This window comes from Bombus huntii, chromosome 7, assembly GCF_024542735.1.
Source record: "Bombus huntii isolate Logan2020A chromosome 7, iyBomHunt1.1, whole genome shotgun sequence".
Classification (NCBI taxonomy): domain Eukaryota; kingdom Metazoa; phylum Arthropoda; class Insecta; order Hymenoptera; family Apidae; genus Bombus; species Bombus huntii.
The window spans coordinates 4,363,484-4,388,286 of record NC_066244.1 but is presented as its reverse complement, the minus strand read 5'-3'; the positions used below and the strand labels follow the sequence as shown (position 1 = coordinate 4,388,286).

Sequence of the window (24,803 nt, the reverse complement as noted above, 5' to 3'; positions counted from 1 at the left end):
CTTTTACTTTTCTCGCAAATTCTCATAATCTACCACGTACGGGAAAAGCACCAACTAAGTGCACGTTACGTACGGTATTAGCACGTTATACACATTAAGCTACGTTTTAGTATTTTTTCTAAGACATTCCAGATATTTATTAGAGTTTCATACTCTTCGTAATGGTTTTACTAATTTTACAGGATTATAACTAATTTTAATCGCTTTAGTGGCTTTTTTGCTTTTAGTAGCTATTTATTATCGTCGTTAGCTTGTAACTTATTAATAAGCGTTCTATAAAAAGGGTGATATTCGAGCCCAGTTAGCAACTCGTACAAATACGAATAACACAACTCGAGATAAAAATTTCAAATTAATCGAAATAAAATGTGTAATGGATACTGGCTAAGACGGCCAAATATAGTTACGTTCGTATCGCTGTATTCGTTACTTATCCTTTCAGTGAAACTATCTCGCTGGCATTTGCTTTTTCTCTTCGATACACATACACTAAAATTCAATACGCTAAAATGTAAGATCAGCTGTTCGAAAAGCCAATATGTTTATCACTCGGTTAAGCAATAATTTGGTAAAGTAGAATTTTGCGTACGTGCAACCTTGCACATTTCTATTGTACAACAACGTCTCACCGGCGAAATTACCGGTTGCGAATACGTAGTTATCGTTCATAAGGCAGTTGTTATTTTTACATTTTCGTGCTTCCTCGTATCATTATACAAAGTGAAGTGATTTCGTATGCAAAAATAAATGGAAAATGTCAGGCAAAAGTTTTTAATACGAAGCTTTGTCTCCGAGGAAATTGAATTCGAAAATCCTGCGAGAGCACGTGCATTTCACTGGCAGGTAAAATCCGAAAATTTCCATTTTGACGAAGCTTTGTACGTAGACGGAAAATGGAATGATGAAATCAATCCATCGTATTATTCTTCCTATACATATGTATATTATTATAAAACTTTGTTGATGGAAAATACCTCTGTATAAAATGGATGTACGTCGTTGACTCAATCGCGTAAACAATCTTTACGTATTTATACCATATATTACAAAATGCAAGTCAAAATAAGAACCGCGTAAACCTTTTACGTACAACGAAGACTTTTACGTTTTCCCGTTAAACGTTTGTATATAAAATAGCAAAAGTATCCATATTGTATTTGTTTATTTTAAACTTACAGTATTTCGACAAAGCACGAGAAATTAAATACTTTTTTATTTTAATTCTTAATTTACCTCGGATAAATAATAATATAACGGTAGTCAATAAGATTACACGTAGAAAATTAACTATGCCCTGGATAAACTCGGTTTTTATCGAGTTCTCTAATTGGATAATGTTCCTTCTAAAAATAAATTTCGACTGGTAAGTAGAGTTCTTAACGTACGAAATTTTTGCGGTATCATCTGGCATATCGTTATAATCGTTTGCTCGCAAATTATCGCTCGCGTTACTTCCCTTATCGATATTATAATTAACGATAGTAGACCTCTGTTTCGCTTATCGTTTAATCGCGTTATCTGTTATATTTCTATATAGATCTTTTACCGAATATTGTCAGGCAACGTTGCCTGACAATAAGTTATCAATTTATGACACATTCGAATATTTTTCCTCGTGACTTCGATTATTACTTTATTATCTAACTCTCCTTTCTCTCTTTCTTTTATCATGTACCAAAGTACAGCTTCTATTCCTTATGCAAGATAAATCGGCTGCATAAATCCATTCTAAATAATCATACGCATAAATTTATAAATATAGATAGCTCGTGCTTAACGCATATAAACGTACACAGTTGTGATATCTTCTCAAAACACTTTATTTATGAAAATAAATTACAGTATAGATATACATATACGAAATTACAGAATTAGATGACGCGATGTAATAACGGTATAATAATTTCATTTTACATTTTCTTATAAATAAACAATTATCGTTGAGTTATTAGGGCGTTCGACAAAGATGGCGTAGACATTAGTAAAATACGTAAAAATAGTAGGATACAAGTCACGCTTAATTATGCGAATATCGTTTGTTAAAATATTCAAAGGAGCCGTGAGACTAAACCATGTTCTGGATCTTTCAAACCGACGATCATTAGCGACAAGAGCAAGTAGTTTCCGCCGGCCTACAACCATCGTTGCTGCTGGAGGCCGATAGAAACCCCTAACCTTATCGCTATACGTTTCCTCCTCCCTCTTCCCTTTTTTCTCTTTCTCCATTATTTCATCCTCGTAACAGATACAATCACAATAGAAATTCAGCTTCATATTTGCGCAAAATCCGATAATTAAGGCACGAATTAAAAACGTAAGGGGCATTGCACACAAACGTACAAATATTAAATATTTGAATAAGCGATCGATACTCGTCGAATTCCGCGAACTTGCCTTTTATCTGTGACAACGTTGACCCATGAAAATTATCGTACATGAGTACGGTGGAAAAATAACGAAAAGATATGTTTCTGAGATTTATAATTGGATATAATTAAATTTGAGATAATTAAGATATAATTAAATTTGATCTTGAAAATGCCTGGAATTAAAGCATCGAACTATATCGTATAATTAGAAACAGCATCGATGGATAATAATACGGAAATTCCTGGATCTTTTCGTTTACTCTGTTATTCCGATCATCGCGCAGCAACCTCTGAGCTTTCCAAATACTTTCGCCAAACGAATGAAACCGTACAGTATAAAGACCGTTATGTCGCCTCCTTTCAATCAACTCACGAAAAGGACCAAGAGCCCCACAATAGAGTCAAAGTAATATCCCTGGTATTGCTCGGTCGTTTGTAAGACTTCCCTTGAACGGTTCTTTGACACACAAGATACCTAAGATTGGTTTACGCTCACACACAGTTAAGATTCGGTAGTTCTCGTTGGTCTTTCAACGATTCCGATGGAACCGAAACTTGTACGGTTAATTAAAAAATCGCGTAATTACGCATACGTCGTACATAAATATAGGGGCCACGGAGGCAATTAAAAATTTTCTATAAATTACGTTCGATCGTTCGTGTAAAATAAATCTTATTTGTTTATTATCGTTATCGTTATTGCTTACTGTATCGTTCAACTCGATGTCGTTCGTTAAATCGTCGAGACGGAAATATACAACGACAGACTTTTAAAGACGTAATTAACGAAGAACGGAAAGAGAAGAATTTGCTAATCGTATTGCTCGATCTAAATTTAAACTGGAATCTTCTGTTTCTAGGACGACTGATATATATCATTGTAACTGTGTCTAGTTGATTCGTGGATTTTCTTCCCTAAATTTCATTTGTGGAACTCGTATCTTTAGAAAAATCAACATTCTACGTTGAACGTTTCGTTCTATTCGCTTTAACTTTTGTTCCGCAATAAATCGTTTGCGCGTAAGCTTAACACTCAGAACCGACACAATTAAAATACGTACAGCGAACTTTTTTCTTTCTTTGCCAACGTACGAGAAAGCGTAAAGTACGATTATAACGTATGTAATTCACGACACAATTATTTACAAATATAAGAATTAATCGGAAATTACTTATACGTGAAAGTTATCTATGCACGTCGTGGCACCTTGAGCGTCACCGTTGATAAGTAGAACGAACAGACACTCGTTACTCGGAAACGAAATTAATAGGTTAAAATACGAAGCGTGTAATTGGTTCTAAACTAATACGGTCGCGTCGACAACGCAGCTGTAATGTATAGTAACGGTTAATAAATAAATAGTAATGATTAACGAATATGTCACTCGTAACGTATTTTTAAGAGTATTTTTAGCGCGCGTTCCACGGATTATTCGGATATTTTTAAATCGTCCAATCGTTTATCGTACATCATACGCGATTGTTCGCAGAATTTCTTGTGGCTTGATCGAATTATCACCGCCTATGAGCCAATTTGCTGGTAGATTTGCAGTTACGGATGAATACTTTGCTGCACGGCAATTATATGCTAGAATTATTCGTACATCGAAGACTTTATGGTTGAGGCGTGCTGGATTTCGATGCAGCGATTCCGAATAACCTGACCGCACGAGAACCAAATGCGTTTAACGACGCATTTTTATTTTTATTCCTCGCCGTTACTCCTGCCAATTCCTTCCAAACTCGCGATATTTCATTCAGCCAATATATATCATTGTTATTAACTATTTTATATTTCGGAGTAACCGTCATATTTTATTTATAAACGATCGGAGAGCTTTAGCGCGAAAAACCAATTCACAGGCATCAAATTGAAGCGAAACGGGGAAAACGATAATAACTTTTTTTTTTTATCGATTATCAATTTCGTTTTAAACGAGAAGAACGTATCGGTAGATAATAATATGTTTTATTGCTTTTGATGTATTTCGAAACTCAAACCGTTCGATATTTTCACGATTATGCGTAATATCGTGATTAACGTTAACTCGCGATTAGTTTTAGCGTGTTATAAATTATCAAATAAAAAGAAAATCCGATATTGCGTATATACGATACTGTATGAATGTGACAAAGCACCCTATTCTAATTGTCTGTAATTTAATTTTACCGTATTCTACGTAAAGAGACAGAGAAATAGAAAGAGACAGATCGTTAGCTAACCAGGTAGACGGATAGATCAGACTAGCTGTAAAATACGAATAGAAAATTATTATTCGCGGTAAGATCGATAAACCAACGTTTAAACGAAACAAGCTAAATCACGCGTTAAAATAAATCGCGCGTGAACGGGATATTACGATATTTCAGCCGGCACATTCGCTTTCTTTTCTGATAATCATCGTTGAATCGTCGAGCGAGAATTCAAGGAATATCGCAAAGAGACGGTGGAGAATCGATCACGCACGCGGTCTTTGCTTTCGACGCTAGTAGCTCATATCGGTGTTTCTTGCTTTAAAGTGGTCAAACGAAAGGAAAGGGTTGGTAATTTGAGTAGCTCTGTGGTATCTCCGGGCAACCTTTGGCCTCGTTCGCTGCTCGTATTCCATGGTTCGACGCTTTCGGCGGAGGTCGGGGGATGTACGGATTTTATCGAGGAACTTGCTTGGCCAGATGCCAAATCGTACGTGTAAGTTCGCCGTGAAATCATCCGATCTCACAGTTCGTCTCTTTTCTTTTCGCGTACTTGCGTCGTTCGACGCGTTCGAACAAGTATGGCAGGAAAACGGTGACCGATCCGGCACATCGCCGCGCGTCTTCGTTCATCCTATCGACGTTCGTTATCTACCTCGATGCGACAAAATCGTTAAGAAATCATCGGCCTTCAGAAACGCGACACAAATCGCTTGGAACAGAGCGTTTTACCGCGTATCGGAATTATATGGCCGAAAGATATATCCGAAGATAAATGCCTCGGAAGATTATACAATTTGGCTGAATACAGATATCGCGTGATATCGAGCTTAGAATTGATTTAGGCTGAAACACAGTTTGATCTAGAACCGAATCGGAACTGAGATGGAACTGAGTTTCAATTGGAACAGAATCGAGCTAGAACCAATAGGGAACTGCTATAGGGATCGGTGCTGAATCGATATTGCGCCGATACTCATCTGTTTGGGGAAATGTATTGGGATTTAAAGACCTTTTTTCGTTGCACACGAAAAGGATAAGTCGGAAAGATACTCGAAGATCGGATTTTCTCATCGAGCGAGTCAAGTTTCGATCGGGGCACGCGTACGAATTCCTTTAAAAATCACTTATAGCAATGTCGAATACTCCTTTGGCCAGACTACGTTTTTACTCGCACGTACTTTCTTTGTGCGTAATTTGGCTTAAGATATTTGATTTGTTCGAGACAGCGGTCTTCTTTGACGAGTAGCCTTTGGCTGGTATAAATCTAGAAATTGTTTGCTAAAAGTTCACCGCAATCGTATTCTTTGGTATGTCGTCCAAACTTATACCGTACCGTTCGTTATACTAAAAGCACATCAAAACGCATTGTACGTTCGTATTTCCTTACAAAATAACAATATCGTTTCTTTATTTACTCGCGTTAAAAATGTTACGACATTTTACTTTTTATATTATATATGAAGCAGAATCGCACGTACGTGTATTGCATATGTGCCTTACGCGATAGATTTTATAAAGTGCAAAATCCGACAATTACCGAGCGAACGCGCTTTCCGTGTTTTTAAATGTAGGTCAGATATCGAATATCGGAAAAACGCATTCGAATGAAAAATTTGCTCACTCTGTTGTCTATTTCGGTATTTATATTTTGTGGGCGATACCTATTTCCGATGTTAAAGATATTAAAGGAAAGACACTCACCGGTGACCTCGATCGTTTAATTGGCGTCAAGGTAATCGATGGAAAAACGAAACCTTCGAAATTTTCGAACCACGATATTCCTCCTAATTTTCGTTATTTCCTTCTATTTTTATCTCTCCATCGTTTCAGCCGTGTCGTACACGCGACAGATTTTCGCGAATTTTCTATTTTGCTCTTTCGGTTTCCGTGTTTACGCGAAACAAACTCAAGTGGTTCGTTAATATCCGATCGTGCCGAGATCCTAGTTTATATCCATACGAGTGAAAAACTTCCTTCACCGAATTTTCCAAGGGGAAACTTATTAATAGAAAGCAAATGAAACACGTACAGCACATATGCAATTATCTCTTCTAATCGAAGCACAAAGCTCGATTATGTAACCAGAAATCTTTATTGCTGCGTAAGTTCTCGAAATAGAACGGAAATAGAGGAATTATACCGTGGAGACGGAAATATCTGTTACAAAGCACTAGGTTGGAAAATTTGTAATCCGACGAAGCCAGTAACAAATAAACTAGAAATTTTATCCCCATGTATACCGATCTATATCGCAATTTTTATTGGAAATGTTCGTAATACATTTCGATATTCGGATAAACTTCGATACTTAGGAATCCACGAACCTTTCGATCAACGCGTACCAGTTACACCTTCTTTCTCGTCGTACAACCACGCGCAAAGAGAACGAGCGAGCTTATTTTTGCGGAAGCTGTGCGAGGGCAAGTAACGTATATGTACGGGTCATCGGACTTAAATCGATGGTTAGCGCAAAGCTTGATTCGCGAAGGTAGCAGCGTATGACGCGATATAATAGGAGCCGAACGAGGCTCTGTCTTGGCTTCGAAACTCCACTTTATCGTTAGAATTAGCGTAACGTTTTATGCAAAAGTTTCAAGGTCCGCCTCGTCTCTCGTCCTTTTCACGGTGGCAGCAGCAATTTGCTCGGCGGCTTGTGGTAATTACAGAGGAATAAAATTTAATGGGTTACCTTGGACTCGAATGCGATGACTTCCCGCAATTCCCGCAAAAAAGCTCCAAAGAACGGCACCACTGGACACTCTGGCATTGCCAAGGAGCGAGCAAGCGCGAGCTCATACTCGGGAGACAAAAGGGCGGAGGATAGATTTTCCAAAACTGGTACTGGGTCGTTCACACTTTGCCAAAAGGGCTTTAGCTTGTGGCACCTGTAAGAAAGCGTTTCGTGTTCCATTATAAAACTGAAATCAGATACGTACAATCCGTTTATAAATATATAGATACGGAAGATCGTTTTCCGTTGCATCCTACGGACGAAGCAGACAAAAAGAGAGGAAAAGCCTGCATACCCTGTATAACAGTCGATCGTTGATATCGCCTTTCGAGAGTTTTCATCGAGTATCGCGCGAGTTTCGCGACGTAGTAGGCGGCGATAGCGCGGACGCTCTATCTATTAAAATTTCAATTATTCGCTTAATCGCATAGTTTCCGAAAGTAAAACTCAAGTGCGAGCATATAACGCGAGGTAAATTATAAGTATACGACCGCATCGAGGACAATGGTGGTGTGTAGGACGATGGTCGAGCAGCAGCAGCAGCAGCAGCAGCAGCAGCAGCTTTTATCTTCTTTTCGTTCGCGGTTACGAAGGTTGGTGGTTTTACGATGTCGCCAATAAAAGCTAGTTTATTTTTTCATTCGCTCTTTCAAAGCGACCACGAGAGCACGATTCGATGGCGCAGCTTGTCCCTTTGGTTATAAATTTGTATTAAAGCTCGAGATTTTTGACAACGGGAGAAAGTCGTAGCTGAATTTACGTGCATCTGGCAATGATTTAATTCTTTGCGCTATGTCGTCGCTGATGTAACGATACTTTTTCGTTTTTTCCTCGTCTCGTTAACTTATAACTCACCTCTGTCCTGACGTTTCGTTCGACCAACAAAGCAAACTAGTAGCAAGTAATTTAATTAAAAAGTTTCTTCGAACCTGTACGTAGCTATATACACACGCGTTTCGTATTTTACATTTTTCAACACGAATATAACCGTAAGATAGCGTCTATGAGATTTCAACGGTGTTTGTTTTTACGACAGTTCTGTAAATATTCGCCGTGAGGCATCGTATATATACAAGTACTCTTGTACATCAAACTCAAGCACTACTATTGCTACTAGCTTTTAAACGAAGCGCCGTATTTCACAACATGTACCATTCTTCTTTTATTTTTTTAACGTCTCGTGCACTTTACCATAGCGTCTATTGTCTACGTAACGAACTGACCATCGTCGTGCCGGTTATGAATCGATTCTCATTTCCGAAATAACCGAAAGCCTTCGGTCGTACACGATAATTACAAACGTATTCGCTACGAACAATGGCAAAAATTTATTTCTATAAATGATAAAACCTTCTCTGTTTTTCTTTAAAAAATGCATATGCCTCGTGTAAAATATGCAAATTTTTTTTAACGCAAATATAGTTTCTTCTCATAATTGCTTTCACGCAGAATACGCATTTTCTAGGATGAGAGGGCAGTTTACGTTTCTCTATCGAAACCACAAATTTTTGCGTTACTTTTGCGAAATGTAGATAATAAATAGGTTTCTCAACGTTTCCCTAACTTCGATTTATACGTGACGATAAATTCACGGATTAAGCATCATACCAATATCTACGCCGACTGAGAAGTAAGAATAACATATCGGACAAGAGTCCGTTTGATTTCGAATAGAAGCGAGGAAAGAGACGAAATAGTAGACGCAAAGACGATAGAAAAATAAAGTGGAAAGAAGTATCGAGAAAGGAGAATCCGAAGAAAGTCCATTTACAGTCGCGCGAGTTCGAATGTCATATGCGAAAGTATTCCGACATCGCGTAAGACCGAAGGAAGGATCTTCGAAGGTGGAAAGACGAAACAGCGGACTATCAACGACGAATCAAAGTTTACGAAAAGAAGGACGAACCAGGGAATTTTACAAAAAGGACGTGTATCGTCGCGAGTGAAACGTTAGCCGAAGAGGTTTTCCAAGGTCGACGAAACTTTGCCAGAATCTTTGATATAATGGCGAGTGGAGTCTCGTTTTCGCGAATCGAGCAAAGGTTAAGGAGAATATTAAAAACTTTGTAAATCGATATCGTTGAACCAGAGGAGACAGACAAGTTTTGCCAATCTTGAGCTAAAGCAGCTTTCTGCTGAGATAGCGATTAACGCTTAAAACGTAAGTTTAAATAGCGTTTTACTCGAGTTGCTAAGACCAAGGATTATAGGGTGCCTTCGGGACGCCTATTATTTCAATAGACCGGGGTTAATCGATACGAAGGCTTATCGAAGCTGGACGCGTCTTGCTCGCTGCTACGCCGTTACGAAGTTTCCAGAAATGACTTCGAATTAGGTGAAATCAAATTTGAAGTTAAGCTAATTAGCTTATATCAAATGGAAAAACGAAGCTGGAAAGAAAAATAAACGACGTAAATTCTCGCGTTATGTTTCGACCATAACTTGATTTCGAAGCTTCGGCGAATGTCGTGATCGTCGATGTTTCGCGTTGTACGCTTTAATTAATTACATTCGTCTACTATGCACTTACGTTTCACAACCGAAGGAGGAGAAACAGAGAACAAGAGATGTACGGATAACTTACTTGAGACCGGCGACAATTTCCATGGCTGAGTTAAAGTTTCCGGTATTCCAACAGGTCTGAGCTACTCGTAGGAGACAGGACAATACCGCCTGCCTTTCTTCCAACGTTGCGCCACTTGCGACCGCGTGAGTAACCCATGAGTTTACCTAAAGTTCCAAAATATCGATAATTATGCGAGTCACCGAACGTACTTGATACGATCGTTAACTTTGTTCGTTACGAACGTTTCCTTACACGCCGACTCGCAAAATCACAGGACATCTAGTCTTAATGGGAATTCTACGTTTGACGTAAATTATGAATTCTACGTTTTTACAAAGTTTTCAAGAATCTTCATAATACACTTGATAAACAGATAGAGCAGTAGCGTATATCTATATATATTATGTACAATATCTATGTCGAATATATGTATGTATAACAACGATCTGTCTATTTTCTCATCGCGATACCTAGATAAATGAAACTAAACAAATAATTGGCAAGCGCTTCACGGTTACCGACTTCGATTAACGCGCTGTTGTACGCGAACACTCGGTAGCCATCGAGCAGAGTCGTCGTTCGTGCCGAAAGAAGGCGAATCACTGAGAATCGCAAATAATTAAATTTCTTTCGCTCGAACGTAGCAACGGAACGAAAGACCACGCGTCCACGTAACCGAAAGCGTAATACGTAACGGGAGAAGGTGAACGCGACGATAGGGAATACGAAGAAGGAGAACAGCTTCGAATGGGAAATCTATGACGCGTAATAACTCGTAATAATTCTATTCCAGCGAACGCGGTCGATACGATCTTGTTTCAACGAACCGGTGTCTTAATCCTATCCTGATAATTCTATTCCTTTCGATTCCCTGTTCTCTCCTGCGTTTTACTCGTTTCCTCTTTCTTTAAACGATCCTGTGCAAATCTTTTCTTCGCTTGGACGTTTCGTTCAGTTTTCCGAAGGATATTTCGAAAAATTACCTCATTAAAACGTTTGATGAGCGTTCGAACGGAAGAAAAGAAGTTGGAAACAGGCCAGTTAGACTCTTCCTCGGTCTGGGTCGAGCTGTTCGTGGTGCTGGGATTGCAGTAGCTGCGACTCGGCGACGGGGGTGGCCTGGCAGGTGATTTCGTGTTCTGATCTTGTGCCACGTGCCTGAGGTACTCTTCCGGTGGTATCTGGTAGAACAGCTGGTATTCGGTCTCCGTCAACCTGAGCGCCACCTCCTCGGGGAAGTGCAGCAGCTTGTGCAGATCCTCCAGCTCCTCAGAGCTCCGAGGCGGCTGCGGCTGCGGCCGCTTCTCCAGCTCTGTTCGAACATCGTATAATACGTTCGCATTAATATTCCTCCGTATAAAATGTTATGCAAGCAGATTCGCTTCGAGTTTTACAAGAAATCGATTTCTTCGATTATCCGCCCTTTGAAACTCACGAGGGACCGACGACATAGGAACAACAACGTTGGAAAAATTCTTTTCTCCCCGTCTTTTCGCTTTCCAATAGCGTAGCAATTAGGGCAATTAAATTTGCATCGTTACGAGGAGGAGCAAGGATCAAAAAGCGAAAACAGTTTGATTACAGGATCGTCGTCGTTATAATTTTCTAACGTTTTGACTTCGTCGAAACGAAACCTTTTCTTTTCGTCGAATTTCTTACGGATTATATCGCTGTACAGCGGTACATCTCGGTGGTAAACGAAGGCCAGGAACGTAACGAATCCGGCACGAGGTATACCCTCCTCCCTCTTTGCGACCGAAGGGCGAGAAGGAAATTGCCCGTATGTAAGAAGTTGCCAATTTCTCGAACAATCGATCGATTTTCATTATTATCTTACTAGGTTTCACGTTGATGGCGATATTTACGAAAATACTTTTGCATAAATAACAGCCTCGATCTTAATGTTCGGTCGCCAATGTATGTTATGGTTCCGAGCGTGTTAAACAGAATGGTTGGAATTGCAAAAACAACGAGTATAAATTGTTCGTTCGAAGATTTCTATCGAAGGAAGAGTGGAAAGTATACGTCGCGCAATATTATAAGGCGTTATTTCAAGCATGCCGACAATTTAAAATCTGTCCTAGTTCTGTCAAAAATAATTAAGATTGGCGCGACTCGTTGAGCCAGGCGTGTACCAGCATAATACGTGTACACGAGGGCTCGGAAAACGTGCAAGTGGCATCCATTTGCGGTGACAAGAACGAGCACTTGGATAATTCGACGCATCCGGAGTATGTATTACGAGTCGTCTTGTTATTAAAGTGATTCGTGACGTTATCTATTTATAACGGATTTAAGCGTATCGCGACGGACAACTTAATATAAAATACGAATAAAGTATAAATTACTCTTTGTTCGCGAATGTCGAGCGAATTAAGTTAAACCGCGCGAATAGCTCCGGTTTTCACTTGCAATTTTAAGCTAAAAGATTGTAGCGTACTATCTAATTATTTCGTTGCATATCGCAGATACGTAGATACGTATGTGTTGATATTCGTATGAAATAGAACCGTATCATATTTGAATGCACATATTTAGCTCAAACATTTCAGAAATGGCCATTAATTACATTACGCTAACGAATATATGAATATCTGCACCAAAGATCCGTTCCGCCATAGCGCATTTGTTCAAAGCTACGCGTTCGTAGCATTTGACTATCCAAATATCTGGATGAATATATGTATGTTATGTATTTTAGCTACGTATCGATCGCAGGAAAACGAAATTTCGTGAAACGACACGTTTAAATAAAAGAACACGACGAAGCGTTTTCGAAAAATGAATCTAACGTTTAGAGAATTCAAGCTACTTTGAAGTTACTGTAGGGTAATGTTTGTTATAAAGGAATTAATTCTAACGGGAGCACGTAACGTCTAACTTTCGCAGATCTATAGTACGTTAAGTCCCGGGCCTTGAAACTTAACGATATCTTAGGTAGTTGAAGACTACCTGTCTTAATCTAGCTTTGGTACGAAGAATTTACACGAAAATCGTATGCCATAAGCCAAAGACGTTAATCAGATGTACGTACGATATACACGTAAACGATTAGGGATGCATTTTCTTCCAAAATACATCCCTTCTGTTCTGATTACCATAAACTACTACACGTATGTGTACAGCTGTATATTACAAGTATAGCAGGACACGTTTTCCATTCTTTTATCGCGGTTCAGCGAATTTCAATGACGCTCCTTCTACGAATCATGGAATATCATTTATAAAACACATTACCATAAATGGGATGCGAAGTTATGCGATGCAATTGTTACGACGCAAAGGCTACCAAACGTATAATTCCATAATTCGAATAATCGGTACACCGTAATCAGTCGCATTTCGGTCTACGTTGCGAAAGAATTTCGTTAAAATCAATTTCCTTCGTATCCCACTCGAATATCTTACTGCTGTAATCAAAATATCGTAAAATTATGAAATAATAAAATAACGAAATCGACCGAACAGGTGCAAGCAAACGTGATTAACGATTTACATCGTGGCGCAACATCGGAATGGAATTGCGAACGATGAAAATTTGTGCCCCGATGGAGCGTTCAAACGTTTCCGAGCGAAACATACAAAAAGACGAAAAAAGAGTAAAAAAAAAAAAAAAAAAGAAGAGAAAGGAGAAACAAACGTTTTCAAACGAAATCCGCTTGGTTGCGGACGGCATGAAAATTTCATTTGTTTTCGCATCCCTGCGGACCAAAGCATATTGAACGAACAAAATCATAGCGGGTGACGGTGCAAACTTGACCTCGATTAAATTATTATGCTCGAAGGAGACGTCTCTTTGTATAGCAAAATTTATATCTTGCCTGCCGAAGAAGGAAACGCTATATCCTGTACGCGTCGCATTGTCTCACTGCGAAACAGAGACTCGGATAAAAAGAGAGAAACGACGCGAGAAGGAAATATCATAAAGAAACGGACGAAGGAAGCTACGTTGGAAAATTGCCTAAGAAATATGCGTGCGAAAGTGTGTAAAGAGACAGAATTATACGTTGGTCTGGCAGAAGGAGCAGTCGCAACATTTAAAGCGCGATGTAAGACGAGGTATTAGATTTTCAATGTACTATTAGCTCTCGGCTTAATTCTCGGCTAAAACGCACCTGTATCGTTGGAACCGTAAGTATAAAAGAGCAACGTGGAATATATCAGCGTGTTCTTTCGATTTCTTCAAAACTTGACCCGTATCTACCTTTTAGTAGCACTTGTTAACGATTAAGACGTTGCTTAGACAGAAGATGTACCTTGAAGAATTGTTTCGAAACGTGATTATATCTTCGGACCAACCTTATCAGGTAATGATTCGGCCACGTGGGGTGGAGGAAGCGGAAGTGGCTGTACTATTCGTCGTTGACGGTGATGAAAACGGCTCTTCCACCCACGGCCACGGGTGGAATCGCCACTGTTCACCGTTGAAATCAGCCCGACGACCACGATGGGTAATCCCCACGTAGTTTTGCAGCCTGCATCAAGACGGCTCCATTGACCTCTACTTAACAGGATCACTAGGATCAGCTTTCGTCTTTCTCCTATTCTTTTCCGTGTCTTTCTTGTATTTTAAGAACCACCGCGTCCCTTAGTTGGCCTAGAAATCAGAAAGAGAAAATCTCTGGGTAATTTAAACGTACTATCAAACCGCTAAAAGATAGAAGATACGAGGTAGGTAAGTAAAGACGAGAGGAAGAAAGCGGAGGGTGAAGCCGGAGAAACGTACGTTCGAATAAATTTATTCCTAGAAGATACGAGTTAATGTAATTTTCTAGATATATCCGAAAGTAAAACGACAAATAATAGGCTATATAGCTAAAACTCGCCGAAATGTACGAAGATACGATTGAAAAACGACGATATTCTTATCGCGTAACGGGGCAGAGGTAAATCGTTTCGCATAACTGACGAAATTATAAGGTTACGTAAACTATCGCGCCAATTTTTTCCATCGAATTATTTAAGCGATTTACCGTTTCTAAATTTCAATTAATATAATATACGATAATCGTGCTAGATATTAGTTAATTAATACACCGATAATATATCTATTTGATGTTTCTAATGTATTTAAATCGACGTTTCGCACGGTATAACGAGACAAAGCGTTATTGTATGCGCGTTGCGTAGCGCGTACAATATCGTAGCTGCATTACTCCAACAAGTCCAATACGTATCGATATCAATTAAATTATCTTCGCCGTTGTTTCGTCGTTCGTTTATCGACAAGAGGATTCGTTTCTGGTGAAAACTGCGCGCGTGTGATTGTCGCACAAAGGATTCGCTGGTATATTCGGGCAATGCCGAAAGGAACTTTCAGAAAGCGCAGCCACTCGTTGCAGAGATAGCTACGAACTGTCGTCAACGGAATACAGCGGCGAATCCAACGACTCTCAGAGGAACAATGTTAATTTCTGTTTCGTCCTTCTTTCTGGATTAAACGTCAACCGTTACGGCACGAGTACCTTTCCCAGACGCGCGCGTTCTTTCCTCCCATTTTTCTTTCTATTTCTCCACTTAACGCGCGACTTTGAAAAATGTTCGCCAACTACGGCCGACAATTTCGCTTATTCGAAAAATGTTGCGTATCTACCTTGCTACTTTTTAAATATCCTTACACGATATAAAGGTAAAACGGTACGAGTCTAATAAAAAAATGGCAAGTTCCGCTTAAACTTGCAAATCGTTCGAAGTTTCAACGTAATCTCTTTAAAAGTGGTCGTTCGCGGTAGTTTCCTCGACGACGAAATTCGTCGTCTTTGTAATAGTGGCAGAAACGAATCGGCAGTCGAAGAAATCGCGATTACGCGTCTCCGTCGAAATTCTCCTTGTTTGTTCGCGCTTTGCTAAGCGGTCGACTGGAAACGCTAAAGACGACCTTGAACGCTACGTAACGACCGTCCGGTTTAACGCGGATCCGTGGTAATTTCACAGAAGCAAAAAGCGGCAGAAGAGAGGAAAAGAAGATTAGGAATGCAATTTCGCGTGTGCCCATGTCGGTGGTCGGGGATGTGATTTTTATAGGGTCGGAAAGTTACGACTTTCTTAAAGTCAACCGTAAGTACCATCTGCTCTTTTTGAAAAAATTAAGTTTCGCGATTTTATTTACCTTTTATGCTCTTTAAACTTGAAAACCGTGGAATTACATATCCTTTCAGTCGAGAATCGTATTTTCGAATGTAGCGAACATCCTCGTCGTTAAAATTGTTCGTTGAATTATTTAACGCTTTGCTTTAGAAAACGTTAATACTTTGTAGATTTTTCGCAGACTTTTTCACAGTCGCAAGTATCATCGCGCTAATTTCACGTAGCACTTTGCTGTCGAATTTTCGCAGTTCCACGCTTCGATAGATGCAACCGATCTTCGTTGAATTAACAAATCTACACTATGCGCGATCAAAGCAATCGTATTCCGTTTAAAAGGTTCCAGCAAGTGGAAAAAATATTTGCGATTCAAAATCACCGTATGCGTAACAAAGTAGTTGGCAGTTACGTACGATCGTTACGTCGAAATGGAAGTTAAAGGAAATTATTAAAGAAAATGCGCGAATTTGCTTTTAATTTGTGATTCTTTATGAGGCGACTCTTTCCGAGTTTTATGAAGTTCCTGCTTTCTTTTCTTCCGCGCGTACTATATCTACTCGCGCTTTGATCGCTCGAGCATTCGTCTTTCGATCGATCCGCGTATAGGCGCTCGTCGACGACCTTACAATGCTGTTCGATAAACCAGCTGTGTACTCGAAAATCAAAGATCCGCTTATCTTTCACCCGTTTGATTTTACCTTTTTCCTTCATTTCCAGGAAAGGCTTTCCTTTTATCAAACAATAGCGCTCGAGTCGATTATACTTCCACACGACGAAATTAAATGCCGCGTCGCTTAAACATTTCTAAATACGTAGTTCACTCTGGTTATCGATGTTGTTCTGCACCGTGTCGTACCGAACCTGTGCACGTTTTGCCTGTCCGATTCCCACTTGCTTTGGAACGGAGGATTTTGGTCGAAACGACCACCGTTCTATGTTAAAAATATCTTAAGTTATCCGAATTCGGAAACTTTCTACTTGTTAGGAATACCGAATAGTAATGGATGGTACAGCGTATTCTCGTGAGAGCTATATTTATACGAAGCAATAGCAACTAGGTTTACTTTCGAAACGGTGCTGTTGTACAAGGAGGAACAATAGTTTACGAGCGAAGATTTCGTATACGTATAAGCAGCGCGTTGCTCGATTTGTTTCTGATACGATCTCGAAACGCGTACGTACACATAAGCGCTTCCTATAATTGCCTTCTGATTGCTATTAAACGCATTAATTTGCAAGAGCGGATAATTAATGGGAAACCACTTCGAGGGAAATTACTTCTCGTAATTTAATTTATGCTACTTATATCTATTTAAATAAAGGGAGAGGGAAAGGTAATCGAGTATAAATAGCTTCACGTCATTTCTAAAGCAGCGACTATATAACTAAACGACCAGGAGAGAGAAATTAACCAAGTTTAAATACGTTCGTGCGACTTCTAAAGCAACGAGGATTCGTATAATCGAGCATCGAAATTGTTAGAAACTCAAGATACAGCGATTACATGAAAATTACGCAAAATTATTTCCTGTGTAGTATTCGTTTCGCAGAAATTGTTCTAGCCGAGAACGCCCGTTCAAATAGTTTACCGATGTGGAGAACGAAGCGAAGACGCGTTCCTCCGTGTCAGTGGCTAGCTGCTGCATCGGTAAAGATTTCTAGGAAGCTCTCGAAGATTTTAAGCAACGTGGGAACAACAAAGTCGGCTTAAAGCTCGTCACTTTGGAGAATTTTGCTACGGAGCTCTGGTGGCGAGCGAAGTAGACCCGCCACGGATGATTCTGACATCGGTAAACGATAGACGAACAACCAGTTTCGATACCTCGATATCGTGGTTCACGCGGTAAACGCGGAGGCCGGCAAAATGAAAATATCCAAGAATTCGTGTACGATATGAATTAAGATCGATCTTAGCGAACGTAGGATACAACTGTGCAGCGTATCGCGTGCACGCGAGTCGACACGTGCGAACGAACAGAAAGAAATTTCCGGCTATTCCATTTCAGCTCATTTTGCACGATAGAAGTTTATCTCGTTTGCACCTCGCACGCTGTACGATGTTGCAGCACGTTCTGTTTTTTTCGCTGCAGATCTTATGAAAACAGCGAGCGTACTTACGTTCGCGAGAAAACTCCACCAGGGGGTAGAGAACGTTCCGCAACTTTTCAGGTTTATTAGTCTCGAGGGTGGTGCTCGTGTTCTTATTGAAACAAAGTTCCAGCGCCGTTGACTAATCGGGGCATACGTTTCTTTCTTTTGTAACTGCACAGATTTTGAAGATTTTTATCTGGCGATCGCGCGATAAATATCGTACGTTTCGCTGCTGTTTCGGCGTTGATACCACTTTTGCTTCGAAACGTTATCAGGACATCGCGCGTGCGACACGGACACGTACAGAAAACGCAAGACGCGAAACGTGTACTAACGCTATTGCACGTGAATACGCTATTTACGAGTATTTTAGTAAATGTACGTTTGCAGAGAATAACTTGTCGTTTCTATGCTTTTCCGTCCCAAATTTTATTAACGATGTAATCACACTATGCGATCGTATCTCATCGTAGCAGTGAAATTTCAAAAAATTTCGCGCCACGTACGCACATAACAGATTTCCGCGAATTTTGTCAATCATCGTGGATACGTGTAAACGTTATTTTTTAATTCTTACCTATAAAATACGGTGGCATCGTTTTACGAGAAAATTACCACATCCTATACGAGTATTACGATTTTACACAGGTGGAAGATTAAAAAATGTTAAAAAGCCTGGGAGATTTTAGATTGGATTCGATAAATTTCGGTACCAACGATTTCAAATACGTCTACTTCGGACGAGCTCGTGTGTTTTAAATCGACCAAGCCATCCATCCACTTTCCGCGGCTTCGAATCAAATACGATGCGCTTGCAAGCAACTCGTCTTATTAATCCGCAAACTGTCTGGCAAACGAACGAGTCGATTCAATTCGTCGGTCTTTATATCGGCAAATTAAACGGAAACCGTATACCGGCAGCCGAGTTTTCATTATAACGAGGAAAATAAAATATTGGTCAGATATCGTTTACATTAACAGCTGTCAGCTGTGTTCACAACGCAACGATTAACTCCGATGTTCCTGTCCTGTTCTTATTCGATAAAATATTATTGACCAATATGCGGCAAACGTTACCGTACATTTTGGAGTATAAAATATTACGCGCGATATCACGAATCGCAGATAAAATACTGGCGTGTTTTATTCCGTAGCTTTCTCAAAACGGAGAGCTTGATTTTTTTTAAACCAAACGTTTAACACGTGTACTTCTTGTTATTCGTTGTCATTAATTTCTTATTCGTTGTTTTTCAACGCAAGTTTTAACGATTAGGTCGTGCGTGCGATATCGATTTTAATTCGTAGCGCAAGACCGAAATGAAAAACCATGAAAGTTTGAAAAAGCTTTTCGTATTAATTTACGCGAGACACGTATCTATTTATTCTTTCTTATTACTTCTCGCATAGTCTTTTCCCTCCGGGTTGAGACACACTTGCTATTATTATACGTTTCTGCCTGGCTTACGCTTGCTACGCGAAACATATATGCGAAATATCAGAATATCGAGATGTTTTGTATGAAAATTACGATAGATACGATACGAAAGTGCGTATGTGATCTTAATTGAAAAACATATCGCAATTTAAACGAAACGAAAATCATTAACTTTCTTACGAAATCGATGTAAATATTCCATACGATTATACACGGTTCTAGAATCGCGAGAAATAAAAATAACGAAGAAATTCATCAAATTATCACCAACAGGAATATCATTTTTATCGTGTATCATCCTCCTACGATAATTATTTTCAACCAAGTTAGACATATAAATTGCAGCTATAATAACGTAACGAAAATGACGCTGATAAAATATACATAGGTATAAATGGCCCATAGGTACTTAAAAAATCGAGCGATTCGCGAGTCGTTCTATCAACAACAACTGCAAATTTGCAAATCCTTCGTTCAAGTTAGGTCCGTCAGTTTTTCGACTTTTTGGACCTTTTTACTTTTTCATCGACCAGTGAGTCTAGTTTTTACGCCGCAGGTATTATGGTGCAATATCGAGCGCGTTTAAAGCTGACATAACCGACCGGAAAATCCATGAACACTCGACTTTCTATACTTTCCGATCACCAGATTGAAGGTTCCTAGTTATTCGAGTATATTATTTTTCGAGCTTACGTACAACTCGTGACAAAAGTTATTTACTTTTTATTTGAGCCCCTTTTTTTGCTTTAAATTTATCATCACTCCGACGTTGACCGAATTATTGCCTTAAATAATCATTAAAATTCACTTAAAATTCACATTTATAGAGCATGAATATTTATTGTAAAATGAAAACACGGCATTAGTAGCAACATACATTATTACAGTTTGGTTGATTAAATAACGGTATTAACGATAAACGTTCGTGTAGACATAGAGGATACAAACGAATTGAAAATATACCGATAAATCTGGGGTGCGCAAATTGAAAACGCACCGATATGGAAATTTTGTTCGCGCGTACAACAACGTTATAATTTTACATTCTTACGAAGAAGCACGGCAAAGATACGATCGAGTGCTAAATTCTCCCCTATCTTCGCTATGTAGAGGTACTTTTTCAAACAATTCTCAAACAGACGAATTTTCCATGGATAGTCGTTGTCCGAAAATTCATAACATTCGAAAAATAACGAATTACGACAAATTATAGCAACGTATCTGTCTTTCGGTTCGGTTGAACGTCGTTTGCGTTATATGCGTTTTACCATATCTCAGCGACTGTATATGTATAATATACGTACGTGTATCAGAGTTAGAAACAAGTTCGATCTGTCGCAAGGAACTCTTTCAATTTTTGGTTTCGATCTCTTTCTCGCCGATCGTTTACATACTAAATCTGCTCGTACGTATAAAATGTTCGTTTAAAAGGATTTTTCTTCCGTTAAAAGCGTTTCAACGTAATCCATTAAAATAGCAGAGGGCCGAGACGAAGATATCGGAATAAAGACTAAATTATTTTTCGCAGCTGGACGTTTTAAATCGGGAATTTATTTCTCATTTCGTGGTTTATCGGGGGTTGAACGTATCGCGTTAACAGAGGAGTTGCCTCTCCTCTGTTTCCTTCGACTCTCTCCTACTTTCTGCTCCGCAACGCAACGGCAACGAAAGCTTTTATAAAATCGTGGTTAAATCTCGTCATGGCGCGGCTTTTTCCTTTCTTTCTCGAAACAATGTTTCCAGCGTCGGCACGACGAAGCATCAAAGTGCAGGGAGGAAAAATCCTGTCGCCTGTTCGTTGCGCGTACCTTCCAAGATATTAATATTGTTCCTCCGGATTAACCTGTATTCTCATCGAGTACGCAGTTTCTCGAGTTTCGCGCGGCAACTTTATAAAGCAACGCGAAAAAGAAATTTTCCTTTCGCTTTATCGTAGATTACGACTTTGTTAATTCCAATATACGTTAAACGGATATGCATGGAGATAAGATTTATCGATACACAGTGAGTAGAGCAGAGAGTAGAGAGTGTAGAGTAAAGTAAAATTCAAATGATACGGATAAGCTGACGTACTTAACCGCTTTATCGATGACCTAACGTCGAACGAAATAGGAAAAATATTCTTTATACGATATTTCTTTATCTTAACCGGTAATTTCAAATTTCCACTCGGAGTTTTCTTATAATTATAAACGAGAAGCAAACGTATCGAGACTAGTCGAAAGCAAACTTTGCGATTATATACATACGGACAAGCAAAAGTTAAATTTCGAAGCATCGCGTTAAACGAAACTAGTTAGAGAAGAAGAAACGCGTTTTTATAGATTTCCAATTACGCGATACCATGGAAGAGGATTCTAGGGAATATTTGCGGTAGATATCCAAGTCGAACGTGCACGTGTACCTGCGTATCTTTGAACAGACGGAAGCCAATTGACCGTAGTTCGAACAGAGGGTATGAGAAAACGAAGGAAAAACGCGTAATATGTGGGGCGGTCGATGGGACTGTCTGTGTGTAGCCTATATCGTGCAACCTGTTCGGCAGAACGTTTACGCGTGCCTTTAACTTTCGCACTGGCGTGCTTCTGCGTACATTACGGCTCCAGCTATATTAACAAACGACGGTGTGTACGCGTACTCACGTTCCCAGTGACAGGGAGCTAACGGAAATTGCGAAAGAGAGCGGAGTTAACCACGAAAGGAAGCAAGTAGTTACGTACGTAGGTTTACGCGTTCCAAGTTAAACGATTCCGACTTGCTGTTGGGCGAAACTTGTTGCCAGCTAAACACTTTGTCGCTTTCGGATCGTGTTCTCGAGAGTGCATGGATACAGTGCATGGTACGGTAGTGCTCCGATATTTATCAACCAGCGAGATCCGTTTAAAACGTCGTATAACGTCTTACGTTTAAACGTCGACCGCTATGTATGTAGCATAGCTTTGTCGTACTTACTCGTTCTGCGTAAAACGCATCGGAAGTAATTTGTACAGCATCCACAGTTGTATCGCCTTTTTGAAACTCGTTGAGCACGCAATACCGCGAACGGATCTCGTTAACGCAGGTTTCTTAATTTTTCTCGAAGAGTCGAAGGAAAAGAAAGAAAGCCGTCGCTCTAACGGAAAGCATTTTAGAAACGCGACACGACATGCCGTCGAATCGAAATAAAAAATATACGATATCGCGCTTTTTCTCGAAATTGTCGTTGACGTTATTCTTTCATCGTTCGATACAAGTTTTATTCCTATGACATTTTAAAGGAAATGTTAAACAATGCCATTTTCTCATAATCGTTGCAGAAAATTTGTAAAGATACAACCAACTAAGGAGACACGTCACGAATGTCCAGCGGCTTCGTTTGTATAAAATGGGCGAAAATAACAAAGACGATAATTTTTCGTACAACATCGTCGAACATCGAAATTCCAGTTTCTTCTAATTTCGCGCAATTCTCCAAAGTTTCTACGTACAAAGAACAAAGATGGATCGACGAAATTTCTAAACCTAATAGTTGCCGTGATATTCCGTGAAATATGTTTGCAACGGCCAACTTTCAGGCTGTATCGATACCACGAAACTTTGTTAACTTGGTTATTCGTTTATTATTCGACATATTATTCGACGAAAGAACGGAAATTACGCGTGCATGAGTTAAATCGACGCGACTGAAAGAAATTACAGGGAATATAGGAAATATATATCGCGGTTTATCGGATGCGAAGCTTTCGACTAATTCGTTTTATTTTTAAATTATATCGCCATCGATATTTAAGAAGCGTCACGCGTTCGATCATCATCGTCCGATGGAAAAGCGAACGAACAAACTGCGTATACAATTTCATCAACTATACGTAAGTGGAAGTTATGTATCGTACGTACGTACGTATATGGCAAGAAAATTAGCGTACACATGCCCAACTGCATCCCTAAGGTACATACGCTCGTGATATAAAGTAACACGTGTGCAACGTGTAGCTCTCTAACGATGGACACGTTATCACCGCTACCGCTGAAGGTCCCACGATCGATCCTATCAACTATCAAACTCCATTAACTCGTGCGTTCACCTGCTACCTGCCTATCGTTATATACGTATGTAGGTACCTGCATTCACAGGGGTCGGTCAGCTTTTGCTACGAACCTGACGCGAAACCTAATTTTCCCACGGACAAATAAGACATTTTGCTATAATCGCACCCGTTGAAAATCTTCGCTTCCTGTCACGTACATCTACCTAGATGGTTCAACGTCATTTAATAGAAAATTTTTGTCCCGCGAAATGAAATCACTAAATCCTCTAGCGCTTGAATTTTCTTCGACCGAATCCTATCTTTATTACTTTGAAACTTTTCCACTTTCCAGTGGCAAAAGACAGAATAAAATTACAAGAAAGGCGAATCCATGCCGAAGCTTCGTTTCAATAACAAACAGATATTATGCTTAATAAATAGGCCAGGCTTGTGGGCGTATCTTCGTCAGCGGAACGATAATTTAAAGGATTTAAAGTAAAATTGCGAAAAGCTAAAAAAAACATGTTTTCCAACCGAATAGCTACGATGATATTTTGCCGCGTTCTATAACGACGATAAATTCAGTCGCACTTATTTATCGATTCTTTCGATTATCTCGTTCGTAACGATGTAACAACCGCTTATTTCAACAGGCTTTCTCGATTAATTTCGATCAGATTTTAATTCGCTATTCGATTCTACATCGCTCGTCGATTCTAAACTCGATATTTCGTAAGCTCGAGTTTCGTCGAAGCTCGACGAGTTACACGTGTCTTTCGCGCGTTCTCGAGCGATCGGTGTCTACTGTCGCGTTTCGATGCAAAGAGATTTCGAAATTTACGCCAACCATCGTTTCAAATCGAAATTGACAGGATTTGTAATTTATGTTTCATCGATTATCGAAACGCGCATATTTATGGGTCACGAATTACGAAAGAACCGAGAAGAAGTTCCGTTCAAAACTCTCGAGATTTGCATTTGATTCGATTATCAAAGTGACTTGGGCCGATAAACTGTCTACCAAAGTCGCTCGAGTAATACGAATGGGGATGTAGCTACCGAGTTCCGAAGCACGTTAAACTACTTTGACGGTTTAATAGCTGTCCCTGGATATTTTCAGGCTATTTCCACTATTTTAAAGGATAATTAGTTACACGGCCGAAGCTGCATCGATTTTACCAAAGGTAAAAGGAAAATAACAACTGGCAGAAATTAGCTGGCATTGTTAAAAATATTCAAATGATCGTCGGTGTTATACAACGTTGTTTAATATGTATTACATGTATGAGCATATTGGTTAGATAAATTTAACAAAGATTATCTA

General features: G+C 39.5%; 1 protein-coding gene across 6 annotated transcripts in view; it reads right to left on the bottom strand.

The window, feature by feature from the left end:
• The window catches only part of LOC126868011 (1-phosphatidylinositol 4,5-bisphosphate phosphodiesterase epsilon-1-like), a 130,697-nt gene that overhangs the window by 34,179 nt on the left and 71,715 nt on the right, over nucleotides 1-24,803 (bottom strand). For 4 of the 6 annotated variants that reach the window (XM_050623132.1, XM_050623137.1, XM_050623136.1 and 1 more), the window contains 4 exons: nucleotides 14,119-14,459; nucleotides 10,846-11,174; nucleotides 9,881-10,026; nucleotides 7,255-7,450 (listed from right to left, as the gene is read on the bottom strand). In XM_050623132.1, the coding sequence (XP_050479089.1) occupies nucleotides 7,255-7,450; nucleotides 9,881-9,903 (219 nt within the window). In that variant the 5' untranslated portion in view covers nucleotides 9,904-10,026; nucleotides 10,846-11,174; nucleotides 14,119-14,459. The remainder of the gene's footprint in view (nucleotides 1-7,254; nucleotides 7,451-9,880; nucleotides 10,027-10,845; nucleotides 11,175-14,118; nucleotides 14,460-24,803) is intronic. The other 2 variants (XM_050623133.1, XM_050623135.1) reach the window with 2 other exon arrangements.